This window comes from Stegastes partitus, unplaced genomic scaffold (genome assembly GCF_000690725.1).
Source record: "Stegastes partitus isolate 25-593 unplaced genomic scaffold, Stegastes_partitus-1.0.2 Scaffold1455, whole genome shotgun sequence".
In the NCBI taxonomy this organism is placed as follows: domain Eukaryota; kingdom Metazoa; phylum Chordata; class Actinopteri; family Pomacentridae; genus Stegastes; species Stegastes partitus.
The window spans coordinates 184,904-199,314 of record NW_007579186.1 but is presented as its reverse complement, the minus strand read 5'-3'; the positions used below and the strand labels follow the sequence as shown (position 1 = coordinate 199,314).

Genomic DNA, 14,411 nt, shown 5'->3' with positions numbered 1-14,411 from the left:
TTACGAACATGTTACGGTTCTCTAGCTAGCGTTAGCCACCTGATAATAGGAACAGCAAACCTCTTAGCGATAGCCGTAGCCTAGCAACGTCTACACCAGGTGAATTATTGGGATCTTTTTTGTGTTACACTTTGAATGTTTGTGCAGTAAACATTCACCTTCTAAACACAGAAGCTGCCACGTTCTGCTAAAGCGTTCTCTGTCTCTCTGCGTAAACAATCGCTGTAACTGGCTGTTACATATGACACGTAACAGCCAATCAGATAGCGGTGTGGGCGGGGCATTGCTTAGGACTACAGTAAGACGGCTGCATCAGAGCCAAAGCAGCGAAACTATTTTGCGATAATATGTCAATAAAAAAAACAACACCAATGATCTAGAAATGCCAAGAATCGGCCTCGATAATCGGCTGGTTTGATAATCAGTCGTTCACTGCGGTTGAGCAATGTCTGTTGGGTGTTACTGGTGGGCCTAAATAGTTTTTAGAGGTCATTAGTTCAGCTTTTAAACTAATGACAGATGACTTAAATGTGTTTTTAAGCGATTTCTCCTCAACCATCCACCAAAACCCAGACTGCAGTTTAATTATTGCTTCCCGTGTGTTCTCTTCCTCGCTAAAGTCCAGAAACATCATGCGGGCGAGGCAATAATCAAAAGCTTGCCAATCTCACGTCTCTATTGGTACCGCTCTTAATTAATTCAGCCAACCTTTCTCGCTCGGAGTGTGAGGATATTTTTGTTTCCTAGGAAACACTCGTCAAGTCTGCAATGTGTAATTATTTTTTTATTGAACAAATCATAACGAGCGAGAACATACTCCAAAATTCTCGCTCTGCGGAGTGAAATTAATGTGAGTTGGGTGATTTGAAGGGAAGCAAACCTGTAAAATTATGCTTCAGTTGGCAACAGAACACACAGCATAAAGCCCCGCTATAGTGAAACAGCTCAAATATTTTATGGACAACCTTCATTAGAATCATTTAAATAGTTAACAGAACGGTAAAATGCTTTGGTTTTCCTTCATTTTTGGCTGCGTCTCACTTCACATTATCTCCAGCGTGGGTTTGTTGTGGAAGGACGACGGTTCAATGATTTCTTCTCAACAAAACAGAAATCTCACCTTCAGAAGTACTTTTCAACGCAAAAAAAAAAAAAAGAAGTCAATGCGATCGATGTAAAATGCCTTAGCTCCACTGGCGTCTCTCCCCGACGCTCGCAGGCGGATCATTACCCGACATTCGCTCGCTCACGACGTTGCGTGGCTTCAGCATTTCGAGGGTTCACTACGATCTGACAGCTGTGGTTCGAGAACAAACAAGGCAGCGGGAGGGTGGGGAAGCGGCTCGAGCTTCAAAGAGCCGACGCTGTAAATGGGCGAGCGTTGGGCGGCACGAACATCGAAATAAAATTATAATAGAGAGCAGCGGCGGCGGTTGTGGAGGCTGCGCTGAGCACATATTTGATGTATCTGCTCCCATTATAGAAGGAGCACCGCTTGGCCGGGCATGAAAGCCGGAGTCGATGGGACTGGACGGAGGGAGAGAGATGGATGGTCGGATTTAACTTTCACCAGCGCCTTAACCAAGAAACAAAATCTGTCTGCTGGCCTTAATGGCAGCAGAGGAGAGGACGGATGGCAGGAGGAGAGGAATACTTCCTCCAAGTCCACTTTTTCTGTCTTCCGAAGTAAAAAAAAAAAAAAAACACCAACCAACCCATTTCCAGTTCTTGCCATCTTCAAAACAAAACGTTCGTCAAGTTTCCGTCAAATGCAACTAATGCAAATCTCACCCACAACCTCACAAAAACAAAAGGAGAGCACACTTACTTCCTGGCCGGAGAGGTAGTAGGCCGCCAACAGTCCTCCGATAAACCGAATGTTGACCTCAAACACCGACACCTCGGCATTCTGGGAAAACAAGAGCAGAAAGAAAATGTCAGACAACACAAATGCAATGTTTACTTGGTTCGGTACACATTTTTGTACGATTCTTCGAGTATTTGAGCTGTAGTTGAAGTTAAGAACGGTTTTATATCCGTCTGCTTCGGTGATGACGGTTTACTTTTGTGGAAAACGACACTTTGTCTGTTTACAGCGGTATTCTAATTAAAAGAACAGTGAAAATCATGTTGTACGCTCGACATTTGGTTAAAGCGAATATGCAAGTTGCAAAAATGGAAAACTTCAGGTTGACTTTCCTTAAAATGAAGTTGCAGAAATGCTCATTTTTAGAGTAATAAAATGATTTGAGCACATGTGACTTCAACCAGTGGCATTAAAAGCTAGTTTAGGTAGACGTAAATCAATTACGAGTCACCAATTGAAGCCCTTCTCTGAGTCCTTCATTAGAACCTGATGTTGATTTGTTTGTATCGTTTTATTGCATTTTTATTCCATTCATTTGTACACTTCCTGTCATGTGTTGGAAAAATAAAGTCTTCTTGACACCCTGCAGGTTTGTAATGCTCTATAGTGATGGTAAAATCCACCAACAGACAGTAAAAACCTGCCAAAGTACTAAAAACTTCTCCACAGTTTGCTCTGATGACAGATAAAGTGAAACCAAAACCAGCTGCGCCATCGTTGCTCTCATGAAGACTGATCAGAGGTGCTGCCGTTCCACTTCTTGCCATATAATCTAAAATACTTATTAGTAAACTGTGTACATTTCTGACTCTGGCTCAGTCCGACGGGCCACAACACTCGCCAGCTTCCCTCTAATGCCGACACAAACCCCGCCGCCGCCGCCGCGCAGCTGAAAATGCAAAGTAGGGGAGAGAGACGGCCGACACTTTAAAACTCCACTTCCAAGGCAATCTGCATTCCTAAACAAATTCTGGATCACACAGTCAAATTTGAAAAAGGGGGAAAGCATCTGCAAGTGAAATCGTTCGATAAACAACTCTTTAACCCGCCGACGGGTAGATGTGGAATAGAACAAAACGCAGGAGCCACCGGGAGCACGACGATCAAAACAATACCAAACCGAAGCCACTGCGAGACAAAGGCGTGTGGATAAACTCGACCATTATGTGTGTTTTCTTTCATTAATGAAGTCAGAAAATTGCATTTTTCTCCACTTTTATGGACCCCTACTGCTGGTCTCGCAGCTTTCCCACAAACCAGCGAAATAAAAACCCTTCAAACAATCACTTCAAGTCAATCGCGAGAAATTTCTCGGCGAGCGACAGCATCCTTGACGGCGATGAGGACAGATCACTCATCCCGGCTCAAATGACGCCGTGACCTTGCTCTGACGTTTTCACAGTAGAAAAATGGAAACATGCCAGATGACGAGGAGTTTACCTGCAAAGAGGGAAGACGGCTGATGCGGCTTTAACATGTTGGACTTGAGGAGATGTTTGGGACCGTGGAGCTACCTGAGGAGGTAACCGCAGCATGTTTACCTCCATCTGACATTCTGCTAATTCATTCATCTCCCTGCTTCTCGCCCTTTGCGTCGACGCAGAGGACTGCCATAAATTGTAGACACTGCTGGGAACAGTAAGTCTTCTTGACGTGCCCCCACAGATGAGACGCCCATCACATCTACACACGTCTGCTTCGAACACCAACCTGCATCGTTCTTGGTCCCAACACGTCTGAATCTGAACCCGAAACAAAGAGAACCGCTCGCTTTTGCCGCCGCACGAACCGGCCTCGCTCCAGTTTCTCCTCAACAGCCTCTCAGGTCGTCGTTTTCTGGTTCTGAAGCACACGTGGAGCAGCCAGGCGGCTCTTGCAGGATTCGGAGCTTGATGAAGGCTGGGAGGCTCTCGTAAAGCCGACCCCATTCTGCGGCATCCATCCATCTAACCCTCCTGTCTGTCAGTCGGCCTCGCTTGTTAGCCGTTTACAAGGAGCTCAGACCCTCGATGAGCAGCGGCGCCGTAAAACAAGGCCGGTTTTAAAACGCCTGCAGTGAACGCAGGCGGGGCAGCGAGGAAACTCGGAGGCTGTGCAGCGATGCACGACAGGACCGGTTTTGATTTGAATAAGTGATTTTGTCACGAAGCTACGCAACGAGACGGCAAAGTGGCTTCGTTCTCTGATCTTCTATTGCAAAGCGGCTCTGAAAGACGACCCGTGATCGCCTCCAACCTCTGCTTTCTCTGTTAATATCCAGCACGCCGGTGTGAAGACAAACCAGCGGACCCGTCCTAAAAGCTGCTTTCTTCAGCATGCAGCTTCCTGCCAAACATAATCTGTGTTTGTTGTAATTGGATCCCGTCACTGTTGTTCACGTTGCTCCTAACGAGGTCGTGGGAATATTTTGATTCGTGCAGAGTCGACTTTGGCTCGTATTTGCATATCGTGTACAGTCACTTTGTGGATCAGCAGAAGCGTAATGATGAACTCCACCGACAGCAGATTCCTCAAAGTATGTCGACGGTAAACAGTAGAAGTTGGGTTTTATCTATGAAGAGCGTGTTGAGATGTGGACGGTTTAAAGAGCATTTGAGTATTTTTGCTCGTAGAAAGTCTGCAAACTTACAAACAGGAGCGTAACTAATGATTATTGTCATAATCTGTCTCTTTAAGTGATGAGCAGGTTCGTCTATAAATGGCAGGAAATGGGAAAAATGTTGCTCGAGCTCGAGACGACGTCCTCAAACGTTGTCACAGAGGAAAGAAAAAAAAAAGAAAAAAAAAGCTGAAAATATTCACATTAAGAAGCTGGAATCAGGGGATTTACACGTTTTTTCTTTAAGAAATCACCCATATTGATCCTGAGTAGTTTAGTAGATGACGATTAATCGATTAAGCGTTCCAGCTCTGCTCACAAACTCCCACAGAAAAACACTGACTTTGTATTTACATCAAGAGTTGCTGCAGAAACACACAGCACAAGAAAAACAGCATGATGTTTAATTTTCTTTACAATGAAGCAGGTAAATAAATTGTACAAGAGTCCAAAAATAAAACCTGTAAATGAGAATATTATGGGACACTTTAAAAAATACTCTTCTATATTCTGAATCTAGACTTTTCTAGTCGTCATCAACCAAAGATTTAAAGCTGTCTGACACACTAGTAAACGTTCTGCTCGTCTTTATCTTTGTTTTTTCTCCTATAAACCTACATTTTACCAGAAAATCCTCAAATGACAGCATTTCTCCTTCGTGTGCAAGTTCTCTTTAAAAAAAATCTCCAAAATTAAACCATTCATTGAGGCAGAAACTGTAAAAACAAAGAGATTCATTGATGTTTTCAGCTCTCAGATGGTCCTCAAACCAATCACGTGTCACAAAATGGTGGCGTTTTATCTAAATTATTTTTATTCTACGTCTTGCGCCAGATGCAACGACAACTCAGGCACTTTTGGGTTGAACTGCAGGACGTGTTTCCACAGAAAGAGGCAAATATCTGAATAAATTAAGCTTAACAGTAAAGTCTGCACACAACAGGTGACATTTGGAGACATTTTATGATGTTTTACAGTCAAATCATTTTAAAAAAGGACACAAATCATATATTTAACCCCTACATCTCAATAGTTGAGGACAATAGAGCAGCACCAACTTTGATTTTATTATTTGTGAGATATAAAAGGTGTTTCCGTGTCCTCTGCATGCATTTCATTTACACAGAGCAAACTGCTTGTTATGTAATAAAACCTTTGAGCGTCCACGGGAGGCCGATCGTCTGCAAACATCTCCAGCTGTAATCATTTCTTTTGATTCCTACTGTAGAACACACATCGCGGCTTTATTTCTTTTTGTTCCCCCTCACAGCACGCCGTCTACATCCGCAACGGTTTGGCTCAAAACTTTTTCACGAAAAAGCATGAAAAAATAAAAATAAAAAATCCGCCGATAGTCCTTCAAGTCTGAAGAGAAAGAATCGAAAAACATGTCATCCAGGCGACTCAAGATAAAATATGAAACCGAGCGACGACTTGTCATTCCAGGTGACAGGAGCGAGGAGGAACCAGAGCCGCGAAGTCGCTGTCAAATGTCTTTCACCTTCAGCGGAAAGACGGGAGAGGAAGCTTCCAATCATGCCAAACATGACAGCTGTGAGCGCTCAGGAGTGACGTGGAAAATAAAAACATTTTCCTTCGTGTCTGAAGTAACACGGCAGCGTTTAGGCGCAGAGGTTTGCGCTAAATAATAAAAACTTTGTCGATTCGTCCCCTCGATCAAATCTGCACCTCCGACGGGATTATTAGTTGACGGACTCCATTAATTCGGAGGATCTTTGGGTCCTGGCGGCGGATCCGCACCTCGTGTCGACGCATCCATCATCGGCGCTGCAGTGCGGAGGCCCAACCGGGACACCGGAGAGTCCGACAATGACTCACCGCTCGCCTCGACCCGACACGGCAGCTACTTCATCATTCATTAGCGGTGAAGCTGGTGGAGCCGCTGGCGGGTGGGCGGCAGGAAAATGTGCATAAATCTGTTAAAAGCATATGAGGAGCGTAAAACTGGAAAACACCAAACGGGCGCCAGATTTCAAGCAAACTGAAAAAACACCAGACCTTTGATGAATTTGGATGATTTTTGAAGATCAGAAATCTCAGAAGATCACTAAAAAGACGACAGAGAGGCTAGAAAAACTACAAACACATGACAGACTGACTTCCTGGTTAAATCATCCCCACCAAGCTTTCAGATGCGTTCACAGTTTTCCACCACGGTGAGGGTTAACTAGCCAAAGTGTTCGTAATAAAGTTTAACTACGCTGATTAAACTGTTGGTTTGTTTACTGTAAGTCAGTTTGTTGTCTCTTCTGTTTTCATTACAGCAAAATCACCGAAACGTTAGAATAATTAACAGAGATAATGATTCTCTGAATGTAGTGGGGCAGAAAATACGTATTACAGTATTTTTCCTCTGCATGCTGAATATCCTGAACAACAAAGAGATGCTACTTAAAAAAAATAAAATAAAAAAAAGTACTTAAAAAAATTAAAAATTATTTAAACCAAAAAATTACAAAATTTTTTGGTTTAAAAAACAACAACAAATTACAAACATTTTTTTAGTTTAAAAGAGAAAAAAATAAACAAATTACACAATTTTTGGAGGTAATAATTGTATTAAAAAAACAAAACCAAATAGACTTGTTCAATTTTTAACTCTGTAAGCTTAAAATTGCAGTAATTTATTTATTTTTTTTTAAATTACATTCCACATGAATGAGAAAAACATAAATGTGCAATCCTATGCCATGATTAATTAACTGCAATAAAAAAGTATGATTATATTCTGCATCTCATTTTTAAAAATTCCCACAAATTTGTGAAAAAACTTTTTAAAAAACGTTCCTATGCGCACCTCGGTTGAACTGCAGGAAGTGTTTCCACGGAGCAGATGGGAGGCAAGTATGAAGACAAATTAAAGAGATTGAGAGTAAAATAAAACCTTCTTGATCAATCAAATAAAAGCAGCACAACTCAAAAACGTCTCTCCAGAGCTGCTGTTCTAGTCAAATGTCTCCAGCATGGAAAGCAGCCATTTTTTTTAGTATTAGTAACTTGGAAAAATGCTAAACGAAATGATTTCAGTGGGAAAAATAATTAATTTATGGCATTATAACTGTCTTTTGGAGTCGTATCTTCTTCTAACCAAGTGCTGCAGTGAGTTAAAATGTGACATTAGCAGATAGAAATGTCCCCAAACTGCCCGGGGTTGGAAGCGTTAGCTCGTCGCTAACCGAAGCCCGATTCAAAGCCGTCCATGATCGTGACATTGCAAAGAAACGGGCGAAAGCATCCTCGCCGTCAGGACCACGGCTCAGCGAAGCAGTTAAGCTCAATGTAATGTTGAGGAACTCATATATGCACAGAAGAGTGATTAAACTCCACTCAGAGTGATGTCTTTAATCTCCTAAATGGAAAATCCAGACTATGGCCTCCTTCCAGCCTCAGAGCGCCGACTAGAAAAAGGCCGAACAAATCTTTGATATCCACGAGGGCCGAGCTTAATTATGCTGCGGCCTTGAAAAATACTGCTCTCCACGAGTACCTGTTCTGTGAAAAAAAAAAAGGCCCGGAGCGAAAAATCCAGAGTAATGCCGCGGCCGCGTTGCTAAGATTTAGCCTAAGCTAGCTTAACCTTTCAGAGTGCTACAGTAGCGGCGAGCTAATGCCTGAATCCTCCACCTAATGCAGGCAGGTATAAGAGCATCAAATCAGGCCGTTAATGAAAACGCCGACACGCCTCCCTCCTCCTCTCACTTATTAACACAAGCTTCATCCTCTCTCCTCCCTCTAATCTCTCCCCACACTCCCGTCCTCCTCGCCGCTCAGGCCATGCATATCTGCAGTGATTCCTCATTGTCTCGCGCTGCCGTCGTCTTCGTTGAATTTGTTTAACGTTTTATCTTTCCCCACCTTTTGTCAGGAGGCACGGATTTCATATGTTCTGTTGCTAAGGGAGGTTTTATTACACAGTGCAAGAGAACACGCTGAGATGCTGTCAAATGGATCCAGATGTTGTTGTTGTAAGGTGGATGTGCTGCTCTCATCACTACATCTAACCTACTTTCGTCTTTTGTACGAATATCTGTTTCTATACCTACGTTATATTCTGAGACATGTTCATAGATGCAGTCGTGACCAAAAGTTTACAGACACTTGTAAAGACCACGTATATCATGTTAGTGTTGAGTTTCCAGTGACTCCTAGAGCACGAAGCTCACACTGGAATTAAGGTTCTAGACTGGTCCTCCCCAAAGTCCGGCCTTAAACCCATCAAGAACCTGTGGACTGTGACGCAGAAGCAAGTCAGAAAGACGACAAATTTAGTTTCACTGCACCAATTCTGTCCAGAAGCTTGTGGACGGAAACCAAACTGAGGTGAAAATGGCCAAAGGATATTTCCCCAAACATCAGCATTTCGGTACGTATACTTTTGACCCAGCACGTTTCCAGAAGAACTTTTACAAATCTATGAAAGAATCACAATGGGGGATTGTTTTTTGTGACAAAGACACAAAGACCCCAACATAGAAAACGAAGAGTTATCAGAGGCACTGGAAATTCAAGACTTCCATCATTTACCCGGTCTTGACAAGTGGATGGAAACTTTAGTTCAAGTCATTTTGCCGCGCCATGCAATTTACATTCTATCTATCTATCTATCTATCTATCTATCTATCTATCTATCTATCTATCTATCTATCTATCTATTCAGACTCCTCTTCCTGTCCCTTTTACTGCCTCCCTCCATCCACTGAACTTTGTCTCTTTTCATTTTCCGCTCAGCCACCTTCCATTTCAGAAGAACCATACTCGCTAATAAATTCGGTAAAGCTGCAGCAGCATGATACGGATGACATTTTTGGGGGAGGTTTTCAAACTTTGTGAAGCTCCAAAGCCAGCAACAAAAAAAACCTTGGGGTCAAAAACGATCCTTCCTCATTCTCCGACTCACACCTCAAATCGAATCTGAAGACGGAGATATGATGCACACAGTTTGTGACTCAACGCGACGGAAAACTTTTATCTTCAATAAAGATCGCCGACGGATATCTTTAAACTGTTCGGCTTCAGCATCTAAAGTGTTTTACTGGTTAAATCCGTCTTTTATTTATCTAACTCATCCACGATTGCAGGACTAGCTCGAGCAGCCAATTTAATTTTTCAGAGAACAAATTTCCACCAAAAGAATAAGAAATACCTTTGTTTTATTTTATTAACCCTCTGAACCCCATTATGTTATCTTTTTTTTTAAAAACTCACCAAAATTAAATTTACCAGAACAAAGAACTGTCAAAACAGGATGAATCGATGCCTTTCCGACGTCTTAATAACTAATCACGTGTGACATAAAATTAATTCTGGAAAAATAACCCAAAAAAACCAAGCTGGAAATCAAGATGTTTCACTACAAATCACATTAATCTGTCTCATTTAAAAATATCTCCAAAAAATAAACGGTTCGCACCAGAATATGCAAAAAAATAAAAAATAAAATCACAAAAATTCTGTGACGTTTTGATTGAACTGCAGGCTGTGTACTGACGAGTAAAAAAGGTCTTTCACAACCAGCAAATAACTGATTTTCTTATGAAGAAAAACTGAACAATGCTGTAAAAATCACACCTAAACAGAGTCGTATGCAGAGTTCAGACAAGATCAGAGGAGATAAAGAGGCTTATTCTGAATGACAGGCTGCCAAACTATCCTCAACAGTCGAGAACTTCCACCCGAATGTGAACGTTTCGTTAATGTTAGCGGTTAGCTAGTTAGCCAGCAAGTCTATAGAATAAAATCAATGAGCTTCAAAGCAAAGTTGCACCTAAATTATTGCTGGTAGATGAATCAGCTTCAGTGGCTTTGACAGGTGGGAAAGCTCCACATTGTTGACCAAGTTTCAGATCGTTAGCTTAGCTGCTAGCACTCCTGTACTCGACTCTGTAATTTACTAGCCTTCGTCTCAACTAGCGCTCACAATTATTTAAATGCTAGCACGACTGTGTTGGACATCTAGCGCAGAAAATCGGTGTGACAACACAAACACTGTACAGAGCTTCAGCACGACATGAAGCCAAACATCGGCCTCTTCATGTCGTTTTCAAACGAACTTCGATGACTTTTAAAAATCGAGCTTCCCGAGGTGTTGATTCATTAAATTCGAATTACAAACTAAAAAGCTTGGCCCTTTATTGCTCCATGCTGACATAATGCTTCTTTCTTGCATCTCCAAAGCGCAACAGGCACAAAAGATATCGGTCAGAAAAACACAGCATAAGAAATGCAACGCCTCATAGAAGTCAATACTGAAACAGAACAAGTACGATGAAGTAAAAGGTGATGCTGACAATTATACCAAAGGTCATGAGTAACATCACACATGATGGCATCTTGAACATTATATTCCACAACAGACGAGGACAAACTGAGCTCTTTATTGTCGTGCTAACATAATAGCGTCTCCTCCATTCATTCATATAAAAGGTATTTTTCTTATTTTGAATGACTGCTGACATCTCAGAGGGAAAAAAAAAACAATCATCTCTGAAAAGTAGACCTCCCCGTCTGCCTCATCTTCTCTTCCTCCTTATTTCCTCTGGTGGTATCTACTCTGCTTCCCTTTGTGTTCGTTCTGTCTCCTCTAATCTTCCCTCCTCCATCTGATCCTTGGCTCCGTCCAATCAAACTCAGATTTCCAGCTGCCCTTTTCCTGCTTTTTCACCTTCTCGTCTGTCCAGCGTTTCCTCTCCTTGCCTGTATTTCCCAGCTATCTAATCTCCACCAGCGTGCATCCCTCTCCTGCCTTCATCCCTCTTCCCATCCCCGATGCTTCATCCTCGCCTTCATTTCTCCCCCTTCAGTCTAAGCCTTCCTCCTCTTTCCACTGCTCGACCACAGCGATCCGGAGGTTAATTAGCCCTCTGAGTGTCAGGCTGTTAGATCCCCTCCCGCCTGCCTGCACGCCGCCCTGTGATCGCCTCGGCAGGGCGACTAACAAGCGTCAGACGTCGGTGTCAGCAGAAAGCAAAGCGAAGCGAGGAGGAGGAGGAGGAGAGCAAAGCGACGGCATGACAGAACGTGGACAGGGCGATCATTTGAAGATAAATTTAGGTAATGAAGGAGGGGGAAGTACAGAGGAAATGACAAGATGCGATGCAGAAGAAAGGATCGAGGCTGACAGGTGGAGGGACGAATAAATAGAAGCCTGGCTAGGTAGAGACAGAAAACAGCAGGAATAGGCCGAGCATCGTGGCCGATATTTGGCATTTTCACGATTATAGTTATCTGTATCGGCCGAATATTGCTGAATAAAATGCTCTTCTTTGGTTGTGATGCAGCCTCCTCTCTCTGTCTTTGGTCTCAGAAATGTCTACAAAGCAGAAACTGTAAAAACTGAACGAGAAACACAAACCAGGAAGTTAGCTCCTCTCACAGCGGCTAATGCTATGCTAACGGCTAGCGGCTAAGTTAGCAGGCAGCCACAGATTAACATGAAACAGAGTCTGGAAAACAAGAATTAATGTTAAGATCTGGACCTTAGTGGGTAATAAATGTGATACACAATGAAACATTAAAACAATAGAGAAGAGCAGCAGGAGACAAACTGATCGACCTCAGTCACATAAACAGAGCAGAGCATCCTGATTGAATCACTCCTGTTTCAGAATTCTGAATGACTGAAAATGTTTTGCGTCATTTTTGTCAGATTTTAAGTCATTTTGGACAAATTCTTTAACCATTTGGAAAAGAAATCCGAGTCAATTCGGAGATGTTTTGAGTCATATCAGAGGATTTTACGTCTTTTTGTTAAATTTTAAGTTATTTTTTTTTACATTTTTGTCAGCCGATGCCTCATAAACAGAGCAGAGCGTCCTCATTGAATCGCTGCTATTTCAGAATTCTGAATGACTGAAAATGTTTTGAGTCATTTTTGTCAGATTTTAAGTCATTTTGGACAAATTCTTTAACCATTTGGAAAAGAAATCCGAGTCCCTTGGAAAAGTTTTGAGTCATTTAAGAGACTTTTAGGTCATTTTGGAAACATTTTAAGTCCTTTTTGTCTAATTTTAGGCAATTCTGGACAACTTTTTTTTTTTAACCATTTTGAAGATTCCTTTGAGCAACTTTGGAAAATGTTTGAATCATTTTGGAGAATATTGAACAAATCTGAAAACATTTTAAGTCATTTTTGTCAGATTTAAAGTCACTTTGGACAAATTCTTAACCATTTTGGAAAAAAAAAAGAAGTCACTTTGGAGACGTTTTAAGTCATTTTGTTGAAATTTAAGTCACTTTGGAAACATTTTGAATTTTTTTTGTCAGATATGTAATTTTGGACACATTCTTTGTCCATTTTGAGTCACTTTCGAAAAGTTTTTAATAATTTTGGAGAATTCTGAATCACTTTGAAACCGTTTCGAGTCTTCTTGTCAAATCTGAAGTCATTTTGGACCGTTTGGGGAAAAAATCTGAGTCACTTTGGAGAAGTTTTGAGTCATTTTAGAGAAATTCAAGTCATTACATCAAATTTTAAGTCAGTTTGGAAACACATAAAGAGAGCAGAGCATCCAAATGTAATGACTCATATTTATATTTTCCATATTCAGGTATGAATGACAGGTTTGCTGCTATCACATGCCATTAAAACATTACATTTAATGTATATCGGGTGAAAATATCAGTCATTAGCCTTTTCTGATCACCAATAATCGGCATCAGCTATATATATTTTTTTACAAAAAGCAGCAACAAACAAAACAAAACAAAACCACACATATATGAGACGATTCCAGGAAATTGGGGGGAAAAGGGTAGATTTTGTTAAAAGAAAAACAGAAAACAGGTTGGAGAATAGCCGAGAGATGGACAGAGATGGATAGAGAAAGAATAAAAGATGGAGACTCCAAATTATGGAACTAAAGATGAAAGCAACTTGGAAAAACTAAGCACGAAGGCAGGCGGAGGGTCGGAGGTATTCAAAGCAGATGATGGATAGAAGAAAGATAAAATTACTATTTTGTATTATGTAGTAAATGAGGAGAGATTGACGACAATGAAAGTCCACACAGAGGTCATCGAGAGCAGAGGGAAAACAAATGCGGAGGCGAAGTGGGATGAAGATGGAGGTGGTAAGAGAATTCAGGGAGCACGGCAGAAAAAATAACAGCAGGGACGGTGATTGACGGCTGGAAAGGAGGCGAAGGAAGGCGGCGATGGCAGAGGAGGAAGTGAAACAGGGAAATAAATGAGGAGCGCCGCAGAGCTGACGGACAAGTGAGACGGAAATGAGAGACAGTTAACGGAAAAAAGGTGAGAGGAGGGGAAGGGAAATGAAACTGGAGCGAAAAGGACGAAAAGAAAGATGAAGGATGATGGCTGCAAATGGCAAACAGAGCCTCAGCAGGAGAAAAATAAAAAAGATCAGGGTTTTGAATCTCTCTGGACCTTATCTGCATATTATGTAGCTGGACGGCCGCTTATCAGAGCAAGAAAACGTGAAAAGACAGAAAGAACTGGCAGAGTTTAAACTTTCCTTGAACTTATTATGTGTGACGAGCAGTCTAACCAGGAAAATAAACACAATTAACAATTAATAATTAACTATTCACTCAAAACCTCACCCAAAATGAACAGCTTGCGTCAGACTCTGTAAAGCTTTTAATGCAACCGACAGTCACCTGACACAAACTCAGGAGCTGTTTGGTTGAACTGCAGGCTGTGTAGTATGTCAATAAATTACAAAGATGAGGGCAAAATTAAACATATATAAATGTGGCATGGCTCAAAAACGGTGAACAGAGGAGCACGTTGTTGGAGGATACAGTCAGCATGGTGGAACATCTTTCTAGATCTAATGTTCAGAGTCAAATTGTGAAAATGAACCCAATCTAAGCTTGAAATTTCCATCAAAATCACCGGATTATTATGTGACTCAAAATAAACCGTTTGCATCTGATTCTGTTGACACTAAAACATCTTCCTACA

At 41.6% G+C, this 14,411-nt stretch overlaps 1 protein-coding gene across 1 annotated transcript in view; it reads right to left on the bottom strand.

Moving 5' to 3' along the window:
• Positions 1–1,828: 1,828 nt before the first annotated feature.
• Positions 1,829–14,411, bottom strand: part of LOC103370632 (mannosyl-oligosaccharide 1,2-alpha-mannosidase IB-like) — a gene marked incomplete at its 3' end in the record, with an annotated part of 99,426 nt that continues 86,843 nt past the window's right edge. Inside the window, exon 6 of the mRNA XM_008299752.1 lies at positions 1,829–1,909. Coding sequence (XP_008297974.1) covers positions 1,829–1,909 — 81 coding nt within the window. The remainder of the gene's footprint in view (positions 1,910–14,411) is intronic.